Here is a 26,188-nt window from a genome sequence, read left to right as displayed (position 1 = left end):
GTCACCTGCATTCTGCAGTCCTTGCAGACTTCTTTTCTGAGTTATCGCATTCACAAGATTTTCAGAAAAGCTGACCTCTGACCTTGAAGTCGAGGTCGCTCAGATTGAAACTCATGTGGGATTTTTAGTAGATACACCTATGGTATCAATTTCAAACTCCTAAGTCGCCTCGTTCTCAAGTTATCGCATTCACAAACTTGCACGTCCACACTGCCCATCCACACGTCCAGTGGGGTAAAAACCAAAAGAAATATAGGAAAAATAAAAACTCTTTCATATAATTTATGTGCACTTTATGTTTGTGGGTTGACTGGCTAGATGATTCCTTTTCACATCTCTCCAGCCTGTCAGCGTTGTGGCTGGGGCTGCTTCAGGTACTGTACTCTGCTGACACTGATGGTTTCACTGTGCACATCCCATGCACTCAGGCTGAAAACTCAACCTGGCATTTTCCTGGAGCTGGATTGCAGACAGGGGAGACGGAGCACTCTCACACTGACAGGCATGTCCAGAACCTTACTTCAGACACGCTCCTACCAAGTAAACTGCTGGCTGTAAAATTGTGCTGTGGTAATGCTGCCTGCAAAGAATTATAGCATAATATATTCTAAACTGGAAACAATTATTTTTAATTTAAAATCAAATAATGTGCTATGAGTGATTTTTTTTTTTTACATTTAGCAAAAGGCTAACGTGGTTTCAAGCTAATTCGATTTTCTTAGTCAAAGGTTAAGTTCACTCTTACCTTAAGGGACTTTTTTGGCCATAACTTGAGAATTAAGGCCTTTTAAGGCTTTTACATCCCATAGGTTTGCAGATTATAAAACATTTCATTTATTTTATTTGCTTAATTAACTGATTATTTGATAACTGCCTCTTGTTCACTCTGCAATGCTCCAGTCACACTGGGGAAAACTGTGTTTGGAGACTGTGGATGAACTGAATTATTGTCACCATGCAATGAATTTGCAGTTTCATTCCTCTGAAACTGTTGCTTCAAAGACGAGGACCAGTGTTGGGATCACTCAGAGTGACTTTGGTGCACTAAGACAGCGATAAAACAATAAGCAATAAGACAGAGTCAGTCTGCTATCTGTTTCTGATCGACTGGGATCAAGTAGGCAGTGGCATTCTTTTTGTTCGTGATAATATAACGATTGACTGTGACAAATTGGTGAAAACTGCAAATCTGTTGATGTCTACATAAACGCAAATTCACCTCCTACTTTCATTCAGTCCAGCCAGATCTTTATACATTTGAAACATAAAATAAGAGATAAACAGTGACGTAATAGTGATGCAATTAAACTGCAAAATACGCCAGATTTCACATAGGAATACCTCCAGTTGGCAACCAGCTGAGTTAAGCGCCCAGTTGCAAAGAGACATGTTGCATTGACATGACTAATGCCATCACTCAGAGGTAGAAGAAGAAATGGAGATAAATTGCAACTTAATTGGTTTGTGGAGGATACAAGAAAACAACAGCAATTCAAATTTTGATGTAGATGCAGACAGAGATGCTGGTTTTATTCTTAAGTGTTACGTAATGATGCCACATGGAGCGCACGCAAGTTTCAAAATTCTGAAATTGGTGTACAGGATTGTGTTTGGTGACATGTTTTCAAATGTTAACATTCATCTTTTCTCCACTTTCCCATCTTTTTATTCACCTGGTGTTCATAGTGTCCCTATCTTGTATCTTCTTGCTTCCTCACCTTCCCATTTTGGTCTTCTCCAACGTCATTCTTTCAGTTCCCCTCCCTTTCTTGTTTTCCAGCCCACCGTTTCACTAATATTAATCACAGCATCTCCATCTCCCCTCAAGGGAAATCTCCATCCCAACTCTTCACTTCATCTGGAATTAATGCGGAATGTCAGAGAAGGATGGGAGTTTCTGAGCTGCCAAGAATGGATAGTCAGGTCACGGGATGAGAATAAACCGAGACAGAGGTAAATGAAATCTTTACATTAGGTATTTGTACCCAGGTTGTATATTGCACCAGTATAAAATCACTCATATGCGCTTCACCTGAAAAATCCATTATAAATAACAGTGTGTATGTGTAGTCAATTAATCCTTTCCATTTGTATTTCCTTCTACTGGCTGGCGTGAACAGTAGAAAGAGACCAAGACACGATTCAGCATTTTCAAAAATGCTGTAGCAAGAGACACAAACATTAATTTGTACTCAACAATGAACTGATAATGTTTATGCGATTAAAAAATGATATGATAAATGATGAAAAATACTACATATAAACATCTTAATTTTAATTAACAGTTCCCAACATGTTCATAGGGCTGTTTTACTCTTTCTCATAAACCAATCATAAGGGGAAAAAAGGTTGTTTGTAATTTTTTAAGAACAAAGCTTCCAAAAAGCCACTGGTCCCAGCTAATCACATGACTCACAATAAAAAGGCAGTTACATAAATGACACAGGCTAGCTGTTTTTAACATCCAAGCATAAGGCAAACTGCTCCTTGCAATAGTTCTCCATACAGAAACAAACCATAACAATCTTGTTCTGTAAGTCTGAAGAAGTGTTCTCAAAATGTTAATCTATTGGTTTTAAATGCAAAAAATGAATCTGGGATGAACTGGTGCTGTGGTGTGTCAGCGTGGATTAAAGGAGCCGTGTCTACATTCTGGGCTCAAGCAAAGAAAGAGAGAAACATGGCAAATACATTATATTAAGATACTGAACAATAATGTTACTTGTGCTGTGTAGCTGTAGGCTGTAGCCTGAAGACCTTGCCTGCTGCAGAGTCTGTGTGTCTACAGCCCCAGCTGGCTAGAACTAAGCTTGACCCACATCATCAGAAACAGAAGATGAATAATGAATGCACCGACAGCCAACTACCCATCCACAGAGATAGCCAGCCAACCTTTGCGCCTGTCAAGAGCCCTGTCAGCCAGTCAGACCGCCATGCAGTTGGCTACCGAATCAACAAGCCAGCCTGTTGGTGAGAAATCCAGTCAGTCAGCTATGCAACATGTAGGCCTGAAATTCAGCAACCAATGGCAGAGCCTGCCACGTAATCAGCCATTCAGACACCTTTGCTGATATGCCCCTGCTTGTAACCTCGATGCCAACCATGACACTCCATCGTTGTCTCCTCCCTTTCTCTTCTGGCTGCTTGCTTGTTAGCATTGTTCCACTATGACCCCCACACCATCACACTGCTCCCTCCACTACCAACCATAAACCAGCCACCCATTCAACACCAATTTTTCTTCTCCTCTTCATCTTCCTCATGTGTTAAAAGGGCAGGCCTGTCAGAATAGTTTAGCCATAATGCGTTGTTTTCTCTGAGGCACAGACAGGGTCAGCTGACCCCAACTGTGTATTTACTGTCAGGAAATAGGAGGGGGAGCTTTATAGTAGATCAAACTCTGACTGAGTATTGGGCAAGTCTGATTTATTTACTTTTTCTCATGTTGAGCTTAAAACCGAACACTGAAATATACTTTGATTAAAACTGATGCAGTTTGAAGAGAATGTGTAAACCTGATTTGCAAAAATATAAATGCACAATGCATAATTATACCAATATTTTAATGTTTATTGCACTTCACAACTATTTTAAAGGCAGCTTTCAACAAAGCATTCAAGCAGATTTGGTAAAAACCTTTGGAATCATCATTCTGCACAACTAGGTAGTCTAAAAGATACACTCTAATTGGTTTCTACAAAGCTACCTCTCAAACACAGTTTAACAAAAAATCTGGTCATAGTAATACTGCCAAAAAGACCAACACAGAGAGACTGAGGAGGAGCTTCTTCCCGCAGGCGATACGGTCTCTCAATCACACCACCACACAGTACTGACCCACACATACAGTTCTTACACACACACTGGACTTTCTGGACTTTGGTTTTGCACAACACTGGTCACTATATTCTTCATTTCCGGTTAATATTTGTACAGCTGCTGTTATTGTGTATATATTTATTTATATTTAGATTTCTTCATACATTCTTATATAGTTCTATATTGTGTATTGTGTATTTTGTTGTACAGTTATTTTATTTTCAACTTTAATTTATATATTTATCTTTATCTTATTCTTCCCAGTTAAATTTACCCTTCATTCTAATTTGTGTTGTACAGTTATTTCATTTTTAACCTTAATTTATATTCTATTCCTTCCTAGTTAAATTTACCCTTTTTAATTTTTCATATTTATTTCCTATCTTATTCATAGCCTTTTCCTTTTTTTGTTTTCTTTAGGTCACGAGCAGTTGTCCAAGCATTTCACTACATATCGTACTGTGTATGACTGTGTACGTGACAAATAAAATTTGAATTTGAATTTGAAAAATTGCAGCATATGTGGACATGTGTTGACTTTATTGCCACATAAAATACAACAGTGGTCTAGTTAGACCCTTTCTTATATTATTATAAAAAAAAATAATTAAAAAAATAAATAAAATTAAACTACAGATTGCTGAATGCCTGTTTTTATAATATGTATAAAAAATATCAATGAAAGTTTGATTATGAGTACATTATGGCTCATTGTATGTTAAAATTATTTCTCTGGACTGCTTCCAGTGTGAGCAATATAGCACTGTAGTTAAGTCTACAGGATCTACACAGGCCGCAGGACTAGAGACAACTGGTTGCTAGGTAAAAATGTTCCTTGGCAACCACTCCCCAAGAGGTTGGGGAGTGGTTGGAGGTTGCTGGTGGTCACTGGGTGAAATCAGTTACAAAGAGGGTGCTACACCAAAAACCTTCTTGTGATTGCTTTTGTTGTTAGCAGACTGCTGCGGTTGCCAATAGTTTCCCCTTGTCTGCAAACAGTTGCCGCCTACTTGCTGAGCGAAAGTGAAACTTGGAAAAGTGTGACAAAAAACTGAATCAGAGAATATTTGCCTTCACAGTAAAAGCTATTTCTTATAACTGAAATCAACATATTTCAAAACAAGCAATTTAAACTTTAAAGGTCTCCATTTGCAGTAAATCACTGAAAGAATTTTTAGATGACATTTATACATATACTCTGATTAAGCATGAGATTATTACCACATGCCGAGTACCCTGTTGGTTCCCCTTTTGCTGCCAAAACAGCCCTGAAGTGTTGAGGCACGGACTCTACTAGACCTCTGAGGGTGTGCTGTGGTATCCTGCACCAAGATGTTAGCAACAGATGCTTTAAGTTCTAGAACAGGGGTTGCCAACTCCAGGCCTCGAGAGCAGGCCTGCAGGTTTTAGATCTCACCCTGGGTCAACACACCTGAATCAAATGATTAGTTCATTAACAGGCCTCTGGAGAACTTCAAGAAATGTTGAGGAGGTAATTTAGCAATTATATCCGCTATGATGGATCATGGACACATCTAAAACCTGCAGGACACCAGCCCTTGAGGCCTGGAGTTGGTCACCCCTGTCCTAGAAGTTGCGAGGTGGGGCCTCTATGGATCCAACTTGTTTGCCTAGCACATCCAAAATTTGCACAGTTGAAATGAGATGTGGGGAATTTGGAGGCCCAATCAACACCTCAAACCATTCCTAAGAGAGGCCACAGCCATCAGGGAATACCATTTGAATGAAATGGGGTATATGGTCTGCAACAATGCTTAGATAGGTGGTATGTGTCAGATGTTCGCCAGGTATGCGACACACATACACCCAATAATCGATATGGCCAACATTCATCAGACCAGGCCACCTTCTTCCATTGCTCCATGGTCCAGTTCTGATGCTCATGTGCCCATTGTTGGCACTTTTGGCAGTGGATAGGGCCACCCTGACCTCTGTTGCTATGCAGCTTCATACACAACAAAAGGGGAAGCACAGTGTATTATGGCACTTATTTTGATCAGAACCAGCATGAACCTTTTTGGCCTCAGTTGCTTGTCTTTCGGATCCGACCACATGGCCCAACTTTCACTCCCTACATACATCAGTGAGCCTTGGCCTCCTATGACCCTCTCACTGGTTCACCACTGTTTTTTCCTTGGACCACTTTTGATACATACTGACCGCTGCAAACAGGGAACAGCCCACAAGAGCTGCAATTTTGGCAATGCCCTGACCCAGTCATCTAGCCATCACAATTTGTTCCATGTCAAACCTGCTCACTTCCTTGCACATGCCCATTTTTCCTGCTTCTAACACATCAACTTTGAGGACAAAATGTTTACTTGTTCCCTAATATATCCCATCCATTAACAGGTGCCACAATGAAGAGATAATCAGTGTTATTCACTTTCACCTCTCTAATATGCCTAATCGGTGGTGGAAAACAAAGGGGCCTCTAAAGGTGTTAAAATTCAACTTATGGAGAAGATGTCTGTACGGAATTTCACAGCAATCTGTTCAATAGCTGTCAAGAATTTGTTTCAGTCCAAAGTGGGAAACAAATGTGTGATTAGCCTTTACTCCTAGCCATAAATAGGGTAAGTCCCAGTGTTCGTTTTGGTTTAGTTATCTTGTGCTGTGCACTGGCACAATCAGAAATGCTGTTTCATTACAACATAAAAAGTTTGATATGAGCAGAGCACAAGAAATGGGTCCTGCTCAAGTAGAAACAAAGGCTATTTTTCCTTTTCTCTGCTGTAAAAGAACATTCATGTGCAAAATAATCTAATTGGTTACATAAACAAAGAATAACTGTCAAGTCAGTCGATGCTGTAAAACTCTCAAAGTCAGAACACTGCTTCTGATGACTGCTTTGCTGCTTCTGTGTCATAATTGAGGGCATTGTTATTACAGTGATGAAAAATAATATACACAGTGCAAACAAGACTGCAGCATAATTCTCCGTCCAATGTGCAATTGATTCTGTGCACTGGGCCATGCCGGGGCGCTAACCCAAGCTCAAGTCAAGCACGTCCTGGTTAAATTGCACAAGAGGCTGAGCTCCCTTTTGGGCAAATTAAGCCCCTCTGTCGCCCCGCTGCTGACTGCCCCAATCCTTCGCTGCCTCGTTCACACTGCTCACACTCTCTATTTTCCTTACAGACTCTGTCTCTTGTCCTCCATCCTGCACTTTCTTTTCCTAATGTGCTCTGTCCCCTCCCTCCCTCCTTGTACAGTACATACTTACACAGCTGAGCCGAGCCAAGCTGAGCTGGCCAGACCCGCCTGCTCGCCGTGATAGTAAAGGCTTTAATAAAAACACCGTTTGGGGGATGAGAATTGAATTTCATACTTGGACGCCCCGACACTACATGTGTTTCTTTTAAATAAAGAAAGAAGAGCGAGTGCGAGAGAGAGCGAGAGCAGAGCAGTGCAGAGCCACCCGGCCAGAAGGAGATAGGCCGAGGCTTTTCTCATTTCTCCTCACATTCCTGCTTCCTTAAGCTCAGCTGTGTGCCTGCTGTTCCGTGGGGGAGCCAGAGGGGACATCTGGGTTGTCAATCAGTGCGATTCCACACCTTTTCCAGATAAAGCCGAGTGTTCAGTCTTTTCAAAAACAGGCTTTCAGACTTCTTTCCTATCTCTCCTTTTATTTCTTTTAGACAGTTTTGGAGATGCTAGAAGCCAATGAACGCCTTTGCTGCTCCATGGCTGCGGCTGATTTAACACAAGATTCACTCCACTTAATGTATATGCAATTAGATTTTAGACACATGGGTTAATAGCGTCATTTGGATTTGAATAAGTTTGTTAGCGATAGCTAGCACGAGTAAACATTCACACAAAGGAGGTATATATATTTTGAATAACAATGTAATGATGTCGTTTACAGAGTTTTATTTCTACTACGGTACTACATCTAGTTCGGTACTTGAACTGAACAGTATAAGTACCATTTGTAGGTCAGTGGGTCAGCAACGTGCTTGGGAAGCTTTTTTCTCTACAGTGGATCCAGTGCTTTAGGCACCGAGCTGTGAAGCAGAACTGAAGATTCTGTGTTATCTGGTCGAGGGTTGAAATGTTAAAATCTCTACTCGTAGGTTGGCACATGAGAGGCACTACTTGACACTTGGCACTCCTTGAGGTGCAGCACTGTCTAAGAGACATACATAGCACATATATATTTATAGAGAACTGCCTGGATATAATCCAAAATGCTTATGGTGACAAAGAGCCTATCAGCAGACCTGCCTGGGAAATACGATTCAGTCAGTGATGCAGTCTTGTAACTGAGTGTACTTTTTTCTTGTTATTCTTCTCTTATTACATCTATAACATGAATTAACATGGGATTAGCCAGAGCTGTGTACCGTACCTTGATGAAGTAGTAGTCAATCTCTGTGCATGTGTAGAAGAATAACTTGTGGGGAAGAATGCTGTTTAAGATTATTTTTGGTGGCCATGTGACCATTGAAAAAAAGGAATGCCTCTCACTCCTCTTGAATAATCTGCCCCCATCTTATGTCAGCAATCTCATATCAGCCCAGTAGAGTACGTCGCTCTTGCCGGTTTACTCGTATTTCCTAGAATATTTAAAAGTAGAATGGGAGACAGAGCCTTCAGTTTTCAGGCCCCTCTTCTGTGCAACCAGCTCCCAGTTTGGATTTTGGACACAGACACCCTAAGGGCCGGCCAGGTCACCCTGAATCCTTTCTTACTTGCGCTACAATACGCCTCAGTTGTTGGAGACTTCCCGTGATGCACTGTGTTTCTTCTTCACTCACCATGTGTTTATACACCAGTCTTAATCATTAATTATTATTAATCTCTTGCTCTCTTCCAAAATGTGTCTTTTGTCCTGTGTTCCTTCTCTCACCTCCAACCAGTCACAACAGATGGTGTCTTTCCCTGAGCCTGGCTCTGCCGAAGGTTTCTTCCTGTTAAAAGGGAGTTTTTCCTTCCCACTGTCATCTAGTGCTTGCTTATAGCAGGCTTGATTGTTGGAGTTTACTCTTTATTATTGTAGGGTCTTTACCTTACAATATAAAGCACCTTGAGGTGACCGCTGTTGTGATTTGGCACTATATAAATAAAATTGAATTGAATTGAACTCTCATTTAGACAGGGTTTCAACATCACTGCCCAGGGGTATTACCGATGTGGCTACAGAGTAGTAGATATCTTCTAGAAGGAGTTTGAGGAGACTATTGTCAGAGATTATTAGCTTCTTTATCAATAATGTTTCTGCAATAGATTTTTCGTTCATTCACTTTTGCACAGGTTTGTTTTCACAGCCCATTTCTTCTCTCAGCGGAGCCTTATGACTTTTTGCAGCCACGAAGAGGCCACAATGCATCTGTCATAACTGTAAAATCAAGACAATTGTTTCAATAAACAAAACAAAAAACCTTTATTTGTCCCCCTTGTCACTTCAATTCGGGGATCTATGAGAAATCAATTTCCCGACTATGTCTGGAAGAATAACCATATGTCAGTATTGTCAAGTTCCATGGATTCTGCCACTGAGTGCTGTTGTAGCTTTGCAGATGGATAGCTGAGTACAGCAAGCTTGCGTTGGTGAAGATGCAATTTCAGCATGTATAAAAGTAAAGCTCCAAGTCACACCAAATTACTGATTGCAAGAAGCAAGGAGCTCAGTAAGGTCAGATTGTGTAATTTTTAGAAAGGTTGATGATGATTAGAATGTCAGCGCTGAATAACTCTTTGCCCTCTCAAAATAACTGAAACGGTTCAAGCATTTCTCTAAAAATTTTCTTAAAAAATAGCTGAAAGGGGAGCCTAAATAAACATGATTTCGACCTCAGCCTCTTGTAACTGACTGAGATTTGATTTCCTTAACACATCTGACCTAAGCTTACTGCTCCGTGGTGCTGCATGGCCTCTGACACACTGGTCAAGAAACAGAGGCTTAGTGTGCTTTTATTCCTGCAGGAGCTGCTCTCACATCAAACGCACACAAACAAAACAAAGCACCACGAGTGAAGACATAGTATTTAATAAAATGCTTTGGAGACTTTGCCAACCATCTGCAGAGACTCAATAACAAGTAGCACAATTCCAAATATTGGCAGAAAAATAATTTACCCTCTGTCAAAATTGCACATTTGTATACGCGCACATACACACACACCAGGAAAGATTGCTGAAAGCTCTTTTGGATTTTTTCTCCAGTTGTTCTGCATTATCCATCATAGATGGAAGACCAGGGGAATTGCTGTTGAAGCTTGCTGTGTAGGAAAAAAGGAAGGAGAAACAAATGCAGGGAGAAAGCAATGAATGAATTAAGAAGGCAGGATAAAAAATGACAGAGGCTAACACAGACGTGTGTCGTGTTTGGCTAACAGCACCTTTCAGCACTGCCTGTCTGCTTTGAGATATGATCGGCAACATTTCCATATAAATACATGTCAGTTACTCTGTTGAGCAGAGTAATGTTGCACAATTGTGATCCATCCTTTAGCTACATCCTTTATGCTTTACGCTAATGTGATTACTTAACAGCTAATGCATTGTTATCCTTTTTTTTTGGGGGGGGGGGGGGGGGGTCTTCTGGGTTTTTGATGAAAAGTTAATGTTTTTATTTCACTTTAGAGAGAAATTAAGTGTAATGACAATTGAACCAGTAGTAAGGTCTCTGATATACTTGTGCCCTTTAGATGAGTGGAGGACATGTCATGTAAAAAAATAATGGATTGGGTAGGTATTATACACAGTAAACTTTAGTTGATTAGATCCATGTCTTATAGTGTGGCTTGTTTAATTACGTGGTGAACAAGTGCCTTTATTGGGAGTGTGGGAATGTGCCTTATGGAAACATACTAACAAGGGAAGTGTGTTGAGATGGTGGAAGGAGTGCGTTGAGAGGCTGACAAATGAAGAAAATGAGAGAGTGGTAGGAGAGGTATGGATGGAGGTAAGTCGATGAATCAGGAATTGAAGAGGATATAACATACCTGTGGATGTATGGAGATGATCAAGAAAGAGAGCTGTGGACTTATAAACTGATTGTTTAACACAATGTTGGAGAGGAATCGAGATGAAGTGCACTATAACTGTTTTTCAAGATAAAGTTTTATCCCTCTGTTGTAACTACAGCTGCTGAAGCTAGGTTCAGAAGGGATGATCTGATATCGTTGTGTTGGTGTTGTTTCCAGATCATCATGAAAATGTTGTTCCAGGTTTAACATTGCAAGTGACCAATCACATTGTTGTGACGTTATTCTTTTGGGCACCAAGCCATTCCTGCATTTATGAAATTCCAATGTTGCAAGGACAATATTAATTCTGCTCACCGTTTATTAAAGGGTTAGGGTAAGGGTCAGTGTTAGGGTCACGGTCCGTTGATTGGCGGACAGAGGCGGTTTCTCGCAGCTTAAGTACAGTGTTTTGTTTTACGGCGGTTTTTCCCAAAGTCGCAAAAGTAGGACGTCACAACATTCTGATTGGTCACTTGCAATGTTGATCCTGGAACAAGATTTAGTATGATGATCTGGGAACAACACCAACACGACGATATCAGATCGTGCGTTAAGAAGAAAGGTGACGATCAGGTCACAACGGTATGGTTTCATGCTGAGAAAGAGCACCACAGATTTGATGTTTACTTTAAGAATATTGATGGAGAAGTATGCCTTTTGCAACCAGAAGTGGTAACAAATAGTAACAGCAATCAGCTAATGCTAACAAGCTTGGTTAGCAAGTCAAATCGTAAGCTGTGAAATTTCTCTCACCAAAGCTGGAGCACAAACTTCCTGCATGGTCTTTACCACAAAACAAGCCATCTCATTTGAAATTTAATTAAATTTAGCACATGCCCCAAAAATACAAACACAGCTGCTAGTCCATTTCAGTAACTGGGAATAGCAAGGTTCACAACTTTAAGACATGCCAGTATGTAAGTGATGTAAGTATAGCTATAAAAATAAATTCAGCCATGGTACCATTTTTATGAAAAGGCAAACCATCCACAGAGACTAAAACTATATTTTTATCACACTGTAAACTTGTCTTTTGGTGCTGTTTAGTTAGACATTTTAACATGGGAGGCTACTGGGATTGATTTCCCAGCCTCAACTGGTCATTAGAGGAACTGCAGGTTTTGTTTTTTGTTTGTTTTTTACCCTTATTGAGTTCACCTTTAAACTTCTGATTACATAGCTCTGCCGCATTTGCTGCCTACAAGCCAACAACAAAAGTCGATGGGGATTTCCTACATTGTATAAATGGGATTTGTAGACACCGTCTTTACACGTGCCAAGTTAGTTGTCAGTCTTTATTTCACGGAGAGCTTGCCTCTGCTTGTTAATGCCACCTGTAGGATGCCTGGGATGGTTAAAAATGAACACATGTCAAAAATACAAGAACAGAAAACCCCCAAAACAACAAAACAAAACAACCAGGCCATCAATTCTCACACAGTGCAATAGAAGATAAAAGGGAGCCATAATAGAGGCACAAAAAGAGAAAAGATTGAAGTGTGTTTTTATACTGTATATCACTGCAAGTTAGCCCTGGATATCAGGCTATCATGAGAGCATGCAGGCCTTAATAGAAAATGGCTGTGTTGTCTCCCACTGCATATGAAATGTGGTGCAAGATGACAGTTTTTTAAGTTGCATGCCATCTCAGGAGGAGGAGAAAACCTCTTAGCGCGCGCGCACACACATACGGGTCTATGTGGTATGGCGGGACTATACTACGTCAATCCGCCCGGTGGTGGTTTAAGTGGACTACCCTTTTGAAAGGACTTAGAGCCAAGGGAGCGAGGTTAAAGTGTTCGAAAAAATCTGAAAAAAATTTGGGTCACTTCAGACCTCATACACTCCCTATAGAAGTCTAGATACACTGATACACACCAACCAGACTCTATTGTGTTTTCTGGAGACATTGTCCACTTGACAACAATGTGTTTTATGAGGTCCAAAAAAAGCAATATTGGGTCTTTAAAGGGACAATGATGTAATATGTAAATAGCTCATCATTACCATGAATACACATCTGACAGGACACAGGATTACTGGAACATCATTTTATTAGTGTTCTTGGATCTGAACATTAATTTTAACCATAAATAAAAAAAGAAATCTATGGACAAAAATGCCCACGCTTCCCACAGAAATATAAAAATATAGAAAACAGAAAAATTAAAAACATTTAAAATGAATTTTAATAGTTTAAAGGTAAATATTAAGGGGAGAAAATATGCATTTATAATTTTTTATTTTAAATATAACCCGTCAAAAAAAACCCTAAATAAATTAAATGTAAAAATTATGAAATACAAACTACTTCTGTATTTAACAAGAACTTTTTTTTCTTTAAACAGAACATCAGTGTTAACAACAATTGGCAATCTGACCAAGATGTAAAACCACAGCTCTCTAAACAGTTATTTTAGTTCATTTTTTTCTGCCTTTTTGCAGTTAATCCTCTGTTTCTTACAAAATCTCTTATGTTTTGAACTGTTCTTCCTGCCAACACCGGATCTTCTACCAATTTGCAATGACTGCATTCATTTTTGGTGGCTAGTTTCCCTTCGTTTATGTGGTCTTTCAAATGCCTCATCACTGCAGCAACCTCAGCCTTGGACCACATGTTTTTGGGAGCTCTTCGGGAATTGTGGGATTGAGCAGCATTTTTCTCTGGAAGATATATAAAGTAGTAGTAGTTAAAACAAACAAAAAACCAAACAAAAAAAACAAAAAACATTTGCTTGTTAAAAGAATGGATGCTACCCTGTACTAACTTCTGAAATGTGTTGCTACCATCAATATCAAAACGAGCTAAAATTCTGTTTGAAAATTTATCAAATTTCTAAAATGAGACAACATTTAGTGTTCCGCTGTGAATAAAAGACTGAATAAAAAGTTGAATAAAAGTCTCTTGATGCATGCTCAATCATCCAGGTAAGTAAATCCCAAAACGTTGATTCTGTTAATCTGGACGTAGCGTTTTCAGTGGGAGAAACATTTTGTCACTCATCCAAGTGACTTTTTGCCACCACTCTGCAGTTTGCCATATGTTGCAAAGTGATGAAACAATAATAAGCTTCGAGAACCAACTGCACCCCTTACCTTCAGAGGGAGCAGCAGTCTCACTTGCTGCAGGCATTGTGAGTAGTCCTTCATCTGCTGATTACACAATTTGATTAAGTTTTAATATTTGTAACAAACATTTTATCCACAGAAACCAAGCTAGTGGTAACTTACCACAATCTACAGTGTCTTGGGGCTGCGCTGTGTTTGTGGAATCAGCTACTGCATGTACAGGCTCACTGGTGCCACACGCCGACATTGTGAGTGATGTGTCATCATCATCTGATTCACTCTCACTGTCCTTTGTTTCAGCATCACTTAATGCAATTTCATCTGAGAAATTGTGGGGGAAAAAAACCCAAAAAAACCAAACACATACAACCCCCCCAAAAACCTCACATTAACAACGAGATATGACAAAAAACAGAGCAAATACTGGAAATTATAGTACATAGTTTTACTATTTAAGGCCTGCTGCTGGGTTGTTGCCCTCCTATGGCCTACTCCACATCCAGGTAGCACCTCCATGCTCTGGACACTACACTAACAGACACAGCAAACCTTCTTGCCACAGCTCACATTGATGTGCTACGCTAGATGAGCTGCACTACCTGAGCCACTTGTGTGGGTTGTAGACTGTCTCATGCTACCACTAAAATGAAATCACCACCAGCATTCAAAAGTGACCATAACATCAGCCAGAAAGAATAAGTGCTGAGAAGTGGTCTGTGGTCACCACCTGCAGAACCAGTCCTTTATTATGGTGAATTGACTATAATTTCCACTTGTTGTCTACTCTATTTGCAAAACAGCATGTGAAACTGGTTGTCAGTGTTACTTCCTAAGTGAACAGTTTGATATAACAGAAGTGTGACTGACTTGGAGTAACATCGCATCGTTTAAGTGTTCCCTTTATTATTTTGAGCAGTTTATGTTATGGAATGGGGAATTGAGGACAATCCCAAGTATACCATTTTTACAAGGTCCTGCACCAATGAGGTAATACTACATTTCTTTAATTAGACGTGACCACCCATTAATTAAAAAGGGAGCAGTGTTCATTTCAGCTAGTCTTAACTTGTTGAACTCCATTAATGCTTTTTACTATATAATGTACCTATTCACTAAATGTCTCACCTTTGCACTTATAGCCAAGCCACTTGAGGGAGGAAACCAGTCCCACACACTGAATGCACTTGTCCAAAGATGATATTGTTGTGCACACCAGACGATGATTGTGACACTGTTAGCAAAATATTGCAACATTTATTTGTTTTGGACAGTTGGAAAGGTGAGGTGTTTTCAATTCAGTTGCAGATATCAACTAATAAACTTCATCCATGTAAATCACATCACACCCAGGTGACTGCCAAACACACACACACACACAGCATCCATAAGGAATGATGATAGATTAAATTATTAGTTCATTAAGTGGTACACTGGATTATATTTACCCTTTCAGGCTCTGGATGTTTCAGGTCCAGATCATTGTTTGGAAAGCTGTTTGGTTGCGGCTTTAGGCAGCTCACAGTCTTCTGAATCTGGCTGGTCTCAGTCTTCGTGTGTAACAGATAGAGAATGAAGACAAAAGAACAGTAATCTGACAGTTACTAAAAATGCATCACTCAAGAGGATGAATAGACCATTTCACTATTGGCAAATAGCGTAAGGTACACATCGTGCATGAGAAACATTCATTAAAATCTGTCCTAGGTCAATGTTACCTCTTCAAAATCTTGCACTGAAGAAGAATGCATGGCTTCTGAGTCTTGCTGAGGCATTTCTTCATCAAGATCCTGCAACAAAGAAAAGATGGCACAAAGATTAGACCAAGTGCTCTTCTTGCAACTGTACTGGGCAGGCCTGTGCTTCTGTTTTTAATTTGCATGTGTGTGTGTGGGGGGGGGCCTTTCCACTCAAGAAATGTTTTCTTCTGAAAAAAATACTGGCTACAATAGTTAACAACTGATTCCTTTGCAATCATCCATCCTCTTCCACTTATCCTTATCAGGATTGTGGGGTAGCAGTTTTGGGGCCTATACCAGCTACCATAGGGCAGTACAACCTGGACAGATCACCAGTCTAACATGGAAGGACAAGCATTTGCATTCACACCAAAGGGCAGTTTTGAATCACCAGTTAACCTAACCCCATAAGCTACATCTTTGGACTGTGGGAAGAAGCCAGAGTACACAGCCAGAGAGAGCCCATGCACTAAAGCAGTAAAAAGTGCCTAAAACAACTTAAGAAGTTGTATAGTACTATCTATCTTAATGTTCAAGCCTGAGTTTCAAAAAATTTCAACATAGAAACAAAGCACATGCAGTCAGTTCTGCATGCTGTAGGTCAAACTGTCAAGACATACGAGAAGACCCCTCCTAAAACCAGAGTGATGTCACCATGAAGCAAACTTTGACGGAGTCCCCCAATAACAGTGTGGTCCTCCTAAGTCACATTTGGGTGGTTAACACACACACACACACACACACTCAGATGTTATCCAGACTTGCACTTTGAAACAATGAAAAGGACCTACAAGCCACGGTCCATGTAAATCACATCACACCCAGGTGACTGCCAAACACACACACACACAGCATCCATAAAGAATGATGATAGATTAAATTATTAGTTCATTAAGTGGTACACTGGATTATATTTACCCTTTCAGGCTCTGGATGTTTCAGGTCCAGATCATTGTTTGGAAAGCTGTTTGGTTGCGGCTTTAGGCAGCTCACAGTCTTCTGAATCTGGCTGGTCTCAGTCTTCGTGTGTAACAGATAGAGAATGAAGACAAAAGAACAGTAATCTGACAGTTACTAAAAATGCATCACTCAAGAGGATGAATAGACCATTTCACTATTGGCAAATAGCGTAAGGTACACATCGTGCATGAGAAACATTCATTAAAATCTGTCCTAGGTCAATGTTACCTCTTCAAAATCTTGCACTGAAGAAGAATGCATGGCTTCTGAGTCTTGCTGAGGCATTTCTTCATCAAGATCCTGCAACAAAGAAAAGATGGCACAAAGATTAGACCAAGTGCTCTTCTTGCAACTGTACTGGGCAGGCCTGTGCTTCTGTTTTTAATTTGCATGTGTGTGTGTGGGGGGGGGCCTTTCCACTCAAGAAATGTTTTCTTCTGAAAAAAATACTGGCTACAATAGTTAACAACTGATTCCTTTGCAATCATCCATCCTCTTCCACTTATCCTTATCAGGATTGTGGGGTAGCAGTTTTGGGGCCTATACCAGCTACCATAGGGCAGTACAACCTGGACAGATCACCAGTCTAACATGGAAGGACAAGCATTTGCATTCACACCAAAGGGCAGTTTTGAATCACCAGTTAACCTAACCCCATAAGCTACATCTTTGGACTGTGGGAAGAAGCCAGAGTACACAGCCAGAGAGAGCCCATGCACTAAAGCAGTAAAAAGTGCCTAAAACAACTTAAGAAGTTGTATAGTACTATCTATCTTAATGTTCAAGCCTGAGTTTCAAAAAATTTCAACATAGAAACAAAGCACATGCAGTCAGTTCTGCATGCTGTAGGTCAAACTGTCAAGACATACGAGAAGACCCCTCCTAAAACCAGAGTGATGTCACCATGAAGCAAACTTTGACGGAGTCCCCCAATAACAGTGTGGTCCTCCTAAGTCACATTTGGGTGGTTAACACACACACACACACACACACACTCAGATGTTATCAAGACTTGCACTTTGAAACAATGAAAAGGACCCACAAGCCACGGTCCATGTAAATCACATCACACCCAGGTGACTGCCAAACACACACACACACAGCATCCATAAAGAATGATGATAGATTAAATTATTAGTTCATTAAGTGGTACACTGGATTATATTTACCCTTTCAGGCTCTGGATGTTTCAGGTCCAGATCATTGTTTGGAAAGCTGTTTGGTTGCGGCTTTAGGCAGCTCACAGTCTTCTGAATCTGGCTGGTCTCAGTCTTCGTGTGTAACAGATAGAGAATGAAGACAAAAGAACAGTAATCTGACAGTTACTAAAAATGCATCACTCAAGAGGATGAATAGACCATTTCACTATTGGCAAATAGCGTAAGGTACACATCGTGCATGAGAAACATTCATTAAAATCTGTCCTAGGTCAATGTTACCTCTTCAAAATCTTGCACTGAAGAAGAATGCATGGCTTCTGAGTCTTGCTGAGGCATTTCTTCATCAAGATCCTGCAACAAAGAAAAGATGGCACAAAGATTAGACCAAGTGCTCTTCTTGCAACTGTACTGGGCAGGCCTGTGCTTCTGTTTTTAATTTGCATGTGTGTGTGTGGGGGGGGGCCTTTCCACTCAAGAAATGTTTTCTTCTGAAAAAAATACTGGCTACAATAGTTAACAACTGATTCCTTTGCAATCATCCATCCTCTTCCACTTATCCTTATCAGGATTGTGGGGTAGCAGTTTTGGGGCCTATACCAGCTACCATAGGGCAGTACAACCTGGACAGATCACCAGTCTAACATGGAAGGACAAGCATTTGCATTCACACCAAAGGGCAGTTTTGAATCACCAGTTAACCTAACCCCATAAGCTACATCTTTGGACTGTGGGAAGAAGCCAGAGTACACAGCCAGAGAGAGCCCATGCACTAAAGCAGTAAAAAGTGCCTAAAACAACTTAAGAAGTTGTATAGTACTATCTATCTTAATGTTCAAGCCTGAGTTTCAAAAAATTTCAACATAGAAACAAAGCACATGCAGTCAGTTCTGCATGCTGTAGGTCAAACTGTCAAGACATACGAGAAGACCCCTCCTAAAACCAGAGTGATGTCACCATGAAGCAAACTTTGACGGAGTCCCCCAATAACAGTGTGGTCCTCCTAAGTCACATTTGGGTGGTTAACACACACACTCAGATGTTATCCAGACTTGCACTTTGAAACAATGAAAAGGACCTACAAGCCACGGTCCATGTAAATCACATCACACCCAGGTGACTGCCAAACACACACACACACAGCATCCATAAAGAATGATGATAGATTAAATTATTAGTTCATTAAGTGGTACACTGGATTATATTTACCCTTTCAGGCTCTGGATGTTTCAGGTCCAGATCATTGTTTGGAAAGCTGTTTGGTTGCGGCTTTAGGCAGCTCACAGTCTTCTGAATCTGGCTGGTCTCAGTCTTCGTGTGTAACAGATAGAGAATGAAGACAAAAGAACAGTAATCTGACAGTTACTAAAAATGCATCACTCAAGAGGATGAATAGACCATTTCACTATTGGCAAATAGCGTAAGGTACACATCGTGCATGAGAAACATTCATTAAAATCTGTCCTAGGTCAATGTTACCTCTTCAAAATCTTGCACTGAAGAAGAATGCATGGCTTCTGAGTCTTGCTGAGGCATTTCTTCATCAAGATCCTGCAACAAAGAAAAGATGGCACAAAGATTAGACCAAGTGCTCTTCTTGCAACTGTACTGGGCAGGCCTGTGCTTCTGTTTTTAATTTGCATGTGTGTGTGTGTGGGGGGGCCTTTCCACTCAAGAAATGTTTTCTTCTGAAAAAAATACTGGCTACAATAGTTAACAACTGATTCCTTTGCAATCATCCATCCTCTTCCACTTATCCTTATCAGGATTGTGGGGTAGCAGTTTTGGGGCCTATACCAGCTACCATAAGGCAGTACAACCTGGACAGATCACCAGTCTAACATGGAAGGACAAGCATTTGCATTCACACCAAAGGGCAGTTTTGAATCACCAGTTAACCTAACCCCATAAGCTACATCTTTGGACTGTGGGAAGAAGCCAGAGTACACAGCCAGAGAGAGCCCATGCACTAAAGCAGTAAAAAGTGCCTAAAACAACTTAAGAAGTTGTATAGTACTATCTATCTTAATGTTCAAGCCTGAGTTTCAAAAAATTTCAACATAGAAACAAAGCACATGCAGTCAGTTCTGCATGCTGTAGGTCAAACTGTCAAGACATACGAGAAGACCCCTCCTAAAACCAGAGTGATGTCACCATGAAGCAAACTTTGACGGAGTCCCCCAATAACAGTGTGGTCCTCCTAAGTCACATTTGGGTGGTTAACACACACACACACACACTCAGATGTTATCCAGACTTGCACTTTGAAACAATGAAAAGGACCTACAAGCCACGGTCCATGTAAATCACATCACACCCAGGTGACTGCCAAACACACACACACACAGCATCCATAAAGAATGATGATAGATTAAATTATTAGTTCATTAAGTGGTACACTGGATTATATTTACCCTTTCAGGCTCTGGATGTTTCAGGTCCAGATCATTGTTTGGAAAGCTGTTTGGTTGCGGCTTTAGGCAGCTCACAGTCTTCTGAATCTGGCTGGTCTCAGTCTTCGTGTGTAACAGATAGAGAATGAAGACAAAAGAACAGTAATCTGACAGTTACTAAAAATGCATCACTCAAGAGGATGAATAGACCATTTCACTATTGGCAAATAGCGTAAGGTACACATCGTGCATGAGAAACATTCATTAAAATCTGTCCTAGGTCAATGTTACCTCTTCAAAATCTTGCACTGAAGAAGAATGCATGGCTTCTGAGTCTTGCTGAGGCATTTCTTCATCAAGATCCTGCAACAAAGAAAAGATGGCACAAAGATTAGACCAAGTGCTCTTCTTGCAACTGTACTGGGCAGGCCTGTGCTTCTGTTTTTAATTTGCATGTGTGTGTGTGGGGGGGGGCCTTTCCACTCAAGAAATGTTTTCTTCTGAAAAAAATACTGGCTACAATAGTTAACAACTGATTCCTTTGCAATCATCCATCCTCTTCCACTTATCCTTATCAGGATTGTGGGGTAGCAGTTTTGGGGCCTATACCAGCTACCATAGGGCAGTACAACCTGGACAGATCACCAGTCTAACATGGAAGGACAAGCATTTGCATTCACACCAAAGGGCAGTTTTGAATCACCAGTTAACCTAACCCCATAAGCTACATCTTTGGACTGTGGGAAGAAGCCAGAGTACACAGCCAGAGAGAGCCCATGCACTAAAGCAGTAAAAAGTGCCTAAAACAACTTAAGAAGTTGTATAGTACTATCTATCTTAATGTTCAAGCCTGAGTTTCAAAAAATTTCAACATAGAAACAAAGCACATGCAGTCAGTTCTGCATGCTGTAGGTCAAACTGTCAAGACATACGAGAAGACCCCTCCTAAAACCAGAGTGATGTCACCATGAAGCAAACTTTGACGGAGTCCCCCAATAACAGTGTGGTCCTCCTAAGTCACATTTGGGTGGTTAACACACACACACACACACTCAGATGTTATCCAGACTTGCACTTTGAAACAATGAAAAGGACCTACAAGCCACGGTCCATGTAAATCACATCACACCCAGGTGACTGCCAAACACACACACACACAGCATCCATAAAGAATGATGATAGATTAAATTATTAGTTCATTAAGTGGTACACTGGATTATATTTACCCTTTCAGGCTCTGGATGTTTCAGGTCCAGATCATTGTTTGGAAAGCTGTTTGGTTGCGGCTTTAGGCAGCTCACAGTCTTCTGAATCTGGCTGGTCTCAGTCTTCGTGTGTAACAGATAGAGAATGAAGACAAAAGAACAGTAATCTGACAGTTACTAAAAATGCATCACTCAAGAGGATGAATAGACCATTTCACTATTGGCAAATAGCGTAAGGTACACATCGTGCATGAGAAACATTCATTAAAATCAGATCATTGTTTGGAAAGCTGTTTGGTTGCGGCTTTAGGCAGCTCACAGTCTTCTGAATCTGGCTGGTCTCCGTCTTCGTGTGTAACAGATAGAAAATGAATATACAGTGCATTTTTGAAGAGGCTTTTGAAACATTAAATAAACTGTATGAGAAAGATAAGTTTCAAGCTATTGTCTTTAAAATATTCACTGTCATGTATAGAGAATTTAAGGCCCTATGATTAAGAGACAAATAGTCAGTGTGATTTCTTTATTTTTTAAGCCATTGCTAAAGGAGTAAAACAATCACCTGTAGCAGCAACGAACTGTCACTAGGGCCCATTTATCTTCGAGGGACAAAATTTAAAATGAATCTAACTAAAGAGGCTACACAGCAAAATCTCCAGTGTTAAATTAACACTAGAGAGTGTCTATATGGGTCCACACAACACTGTTGAGTGTTGAATTAACACTTTTGACAGTGTTATATGTTTAAAAGTAACCTAGTCAGTTTTGAAGATTAACAAAGACTAACACTGAGCAGTGCTGATTTTCTAACACTGGAATATTTCTAACATTTTGAGTTATTTTCCAGTGTTAGAAAATCAGCACTGCTCAGTGTTAGCCATTGTTAATCTTCAAAACCGACTAGGTTACTTTTAAACATATAACACTGTCAAAAGTGTTAATTTAACACTCAACAGTGTTGTATTTAACACTCAGAGGTGTGGACCCTTATAGACACTCTCCAGTGTTAATTTAACACTGGAGATTTTGCTGTGTAGAATCACATTAAACATCAATCACTGTTAAAATTTAGAAACCGAAAGCCATTTTTTATTTCTGCATACCTGCTGATATTTTTTTAGTGCTTTTAGAGGGCTTTGATGTGGCAGCCATCACAATTGCCTGTTTTCCATTAGTACCTACCCCTGTTTTTCCAGTAGGTTATAGTACCATGTAGTTTTTCAGTAACTACTGCACCAAGGTTCCAAGTGATCCAAAGTGATCAGAAAATTTGACATAGACTGAATGCCACCAGGTGGCTGGTCAATGGTGTCACTCGATAAGTTATGAGTGCGCCTCCTTCGTGAAAATCCAAGCCATCATTTTTGAAACTCTGAAATGTTTGAAATAGCGACCAAAATTAACAGCGTGATCCCTGAATTGAACACTAAAGTATAGACTGAGCAGCAGGCATTTTGTCACCTTGACGTCCATGCTTGCTGTGGCATTTATATCACTGGATGCTCGGCTGCATTGCTATAGTTACCCCAGGCACAGTAGGTGATACTCAATTTCAGTGAAAAACTAGATGCCCTAAGTCACGTTAAGCCAATTTGAGTAGGTACAAATGTAAAAATGGCTTAGGGTATGCAATTTATCAGTTCCAAAAAGTACAATTGTAGAAATACCTTGCATCTCCAGAGCCAATCCGAGTCACCATAATTATAGTCTATTTCTTCACCTGGACTTATGTCTCTGCTTGCAAATAAGCATAGATGGGGCTTTCCATTGATATTTAATATTTTCATCTTAGCACTTGTCAACGACAACCACATCAGTCCAAGTCTGCCTAATGACCCATCTTCTTGAGATGCATCCACACTGTGGGGTTAGGCAAAAAAGTATTAGCTTAACTAGTTAGGAAGCTTTTTTTCATAAATCAAAAGCAATGTGTAATTTAATCTTAATCAAACTACACTGATATAATACGCACCACCAGAGTTTTCCATCAAACTTGAATTCAAACATGAACACCTTCAGGCTGTCATGATAAACTCTGTGTCTCCGCTCACATTCTTCTTTTGTTATGAGTTTACCTCTGTATTCCAAAAGAAAGTCTCCTTTTTGGAATGGAACAGTCGTGAAAATGCCCCGACCTGAATTGCAGAGGCATACCAAGTGAGTGACAAAAGACAGTGACAAACTCCAAATCTAATCCAAACTAAAGACCAACTTACCTTTGAAGGCATTTATGTAGTGGATATCAAGTCCCAGTTTGTCCCTTCCAGCAGAAACATGACAGACTGCATCCTCCCGTGGAGGAATGAGTCTCCTTCGCATGTTCTCCTGTACGATTGGCTGTATTACCAAAGCATATAAAGTATTACGATTATCGTCATCATTGTCATCATCATCAGTAGTAGCAGAACTAGCAGTAGTGTAGTTTACAGCATAAACACAGCTGACTTATTCATAGTGCTAATTTATGCCTTCTTTTAAAATGTTAAAGGCCTAGTACTCAAAATGGCGACATGTGACATTTCTGTAATGGCGACTGCAGAGAGTGATACAAGTACTGAGAAAGCTTAGGCATCAAAACTGTAAGAAGTTTTTTCTTCAGGCATATAAATAAATACACGACTAAATACACTTATACCCTTGCTTTTATTTTAGGGCTGTCAGCAGAATGGACAGACATTGGACAAACTGCCCGAAATTAGCTAACAGCGACATCAGGGATTTTGACTCAGACTGCGCTGGTTTAATTGTTAATCGCGTTAGTCGCGATGTCGGCATTAACACGTTTAAGCCACAATAATGCTTTAACACCGAGTAAATCCTAACACGGGTTAGCCCGCTTTATCGCGTTGACGCGGTTAGTCGTCAGCCCTATTTTATTTACTCAATGACAAACGCTGGGGCCGTTTTACTTCTTCAAAGACTCACTAACAGTCCATAAAGCATAAATTAAACCAGTTTAATATAGGCCTGTGCACCTATAATTTCATATAGTATTAAAGTCATGGTGCATTTTACATTAAAAAAGGCTTACCTTTGTGTTTTTAATCCGTCTTCGTATTGCCGTCGACATACACTTGTTAAAGGGCACGCGCGCGAAAGTTGTGGCGCCGTTTCCTGTAGGTACCGCCTATATATATAGCCTACCAATCACAATGACTTCCGGCCGTGTGTATTGAAAATGTGTATTAAATTGCAGTACCTACACACATCCACTCTAACTCGAAACGTCGCTGTGCAATACACTGGAATACACAAAAATCAGGTGAGGGGTATAGGTGGACTTTTAAGAAAATCAGAAAATCTTTTAATTATAGTTTAATAAATGAATTTACACTACAGTTTAAGCAAATACAGGTCAAAAGATAAATAATGACCTCATAAGAAGTAGAAAAAATTATTATTTAGACACTTAAAAATGCATTTACAAGTCATGTTTTAGGGGGACACATGAATACACAGCAAAAAGTCGAAATGTCCCCGGAGCCCAGGTACAGCGCAGGTCAAATGTCAATCCATACCACATAGACGCACTCACACACACACACACACACACACACACACACACACACACACACACACACACACACACACACACACACACACACACACTCATAGACAGTCTTTTTCGATGCTGACCAAGCTATCATAAGAAAAATGAATAAATGGATGACATGTCGCATGATTTTGAAGGCAGGAAAAAAAATACCTGGGTGAAGAGGCAGATGAGAGAAGGGCCAAGTGGAAGGAAAAAAGATTATGAGATAGAAACAAGAGTGAGCGATAGTGGAAGGAGGGAAAGAAGGAGGAAACCGGTGACAAATTGCAAATGCTGCCTAGCAGCTCTGACTGACAGGCCAATCATCTTGCTAGCACATCTCGAGGCAATGCCTGGCTGACTGTTATTAATTGAAATGTGATTGGAGGATAGGGGGTGGAGGGGTGGCCATGATGCTCACATCTAATCCACATCAGAGCAATTAATAAAGCACTCACTCGTCTCGTCCCCTCTCTCATCGCCACTGATATTTCCAATGGTGACTAGAAATTAGAAAAGGAGGGAGAAATAATTGAAAAGGGATAATTCCAAAAGGGGAGCTGGGGGCGAATGATGGAATTGGGAAAGGGGGATTAATTTGTGTAACAATTCAGAGGGCCGCCCAGGAGGGGATTTTTCTTTTAATTCCCGCAGAGATTTTTTTTTAATGGCTAAAATCTCATGACTCACTTTCATTCATTCCATGTCCAGAAAAAAGAAGAGAGAGGAAAGAACAGCAGCGAGAGCCAGAGAGAGAGAGATTGAGGGAGGGAGAGAGTTCCCAGGTTCATTAACTTTCTTCCTTCATCAAGCTTTAAATAGGCAGGTAGTGTTAGCAGAAGTACTTATTCAGATGAAATCAGCTTCAGGTCACAAAGTAAAGGTCATATTCTTCACGTTCCTGGATGATTCTGCGCTCTTTTCCCCCTCATCTTAACAAAATATAACATTATACTAATAGATTACGCATTACTATTGTAATTTCCTCCTACGAATTTCTGGAGGAAATGTAGTTTCTGCCTGGATTACATTCACTGGCAATATTTGTATCCAACCTAGGAGGTGTGAAATTATTATACTACCAAAAGTCACAGGAGGCTGAGTGAAGGATTGGTTGGGTGTACAAAACACAGGATACTGACATCAGAGAGTAGGATTTGTATTCTGGGTCCCAACTGCAGTCAGTGAGTATGTTATACATCCTGTGTTGTGCAATCATAGAATAATGCATTTGTAGGACATAGGAAGTAGATTTACCAGACATGTGGTGCTGTTGAATCCCAGTGTAATGACTTTCTCCCCCACATGTTGTTCCT

At 40.3% G+C, this 26,188-nt stretch overlaps 1 protein-coding gene and 1 long non-coding RNA gene across 2 annotated transcripts in view; one reads left to right on the top strand and one right to left on the bottom strand.

The window, feature by feature from the left end:
* Positions 1–1,825: 1,825 nt before the first annotated feature.
* The window catches only part of LOC145423172 (uncharacterized), a 39,676-nt gene continuing 15,313 nt past the window's right edge, over positions 1,826–26,188 (top strand). The window contains exon 1 of the long non-coding RNA XR_013904280.1: positions 1,826–1,953. This is a non-coding gene — a long non-coding RNA (uncharacterized LOC145423172). The remainder of the gene's footprint in view (positions 1,954–26,188) is intronic.
* On the bottom strand, positions 12,854–24,940 carry LOC113033584 (uncharacterized). The gene is made up of 19 exons (XM_080294834.1): positions 24,369–24,940; positions 23,554–23,674; positions 23,310–23,472; positions 23,005–23,197; positions 21,359–21,460; positions 20,424–20,495; positions 20,154–20,255; positions 19,219–19,290; positions 18,949–19,050; positions 18,022–18,093; positions 17,752–17,853; positions 16,811–16,882; positions 16,541–16,642; positions 15,602–15,673; positions 15,332–15,433; positions 15,012–15,117; positions 14,049–14,207; positions 13,914–13,970; positions 12,854–13,481 (listed from the first exon to the last, which is right to left on the bottom strand). Exons 1-19 carry the CDS (start codon positions 24,405–24,407, stop codon positions 13,234–13,236), a joined length of 2,058 nt encoding a protein of 685 aa, XP_080150960.1. The 5' UTR covers positions 24,408–24,940; the 3' UTR covers positions 12,854–13,233.

This window comes from Astatotilapia calliptera, chromosome 20, assembly GCF_964374335.1.
Source record: "Astatotilapia calliptera chromosome 20, fAstCal68.1, whole genome shotgun sequence".
Lineage (NCBI taxonomy): Eukaryota > Metazoa > Chordata > Actinopteri > Cichliformes > Cichlidae > Astatotilapia > Astatotilapia calliptera.
Note: the sequence above shows the minus strand (reverse complement) of the source record. Positions and strands in the feature narration are given on the sequence as shown.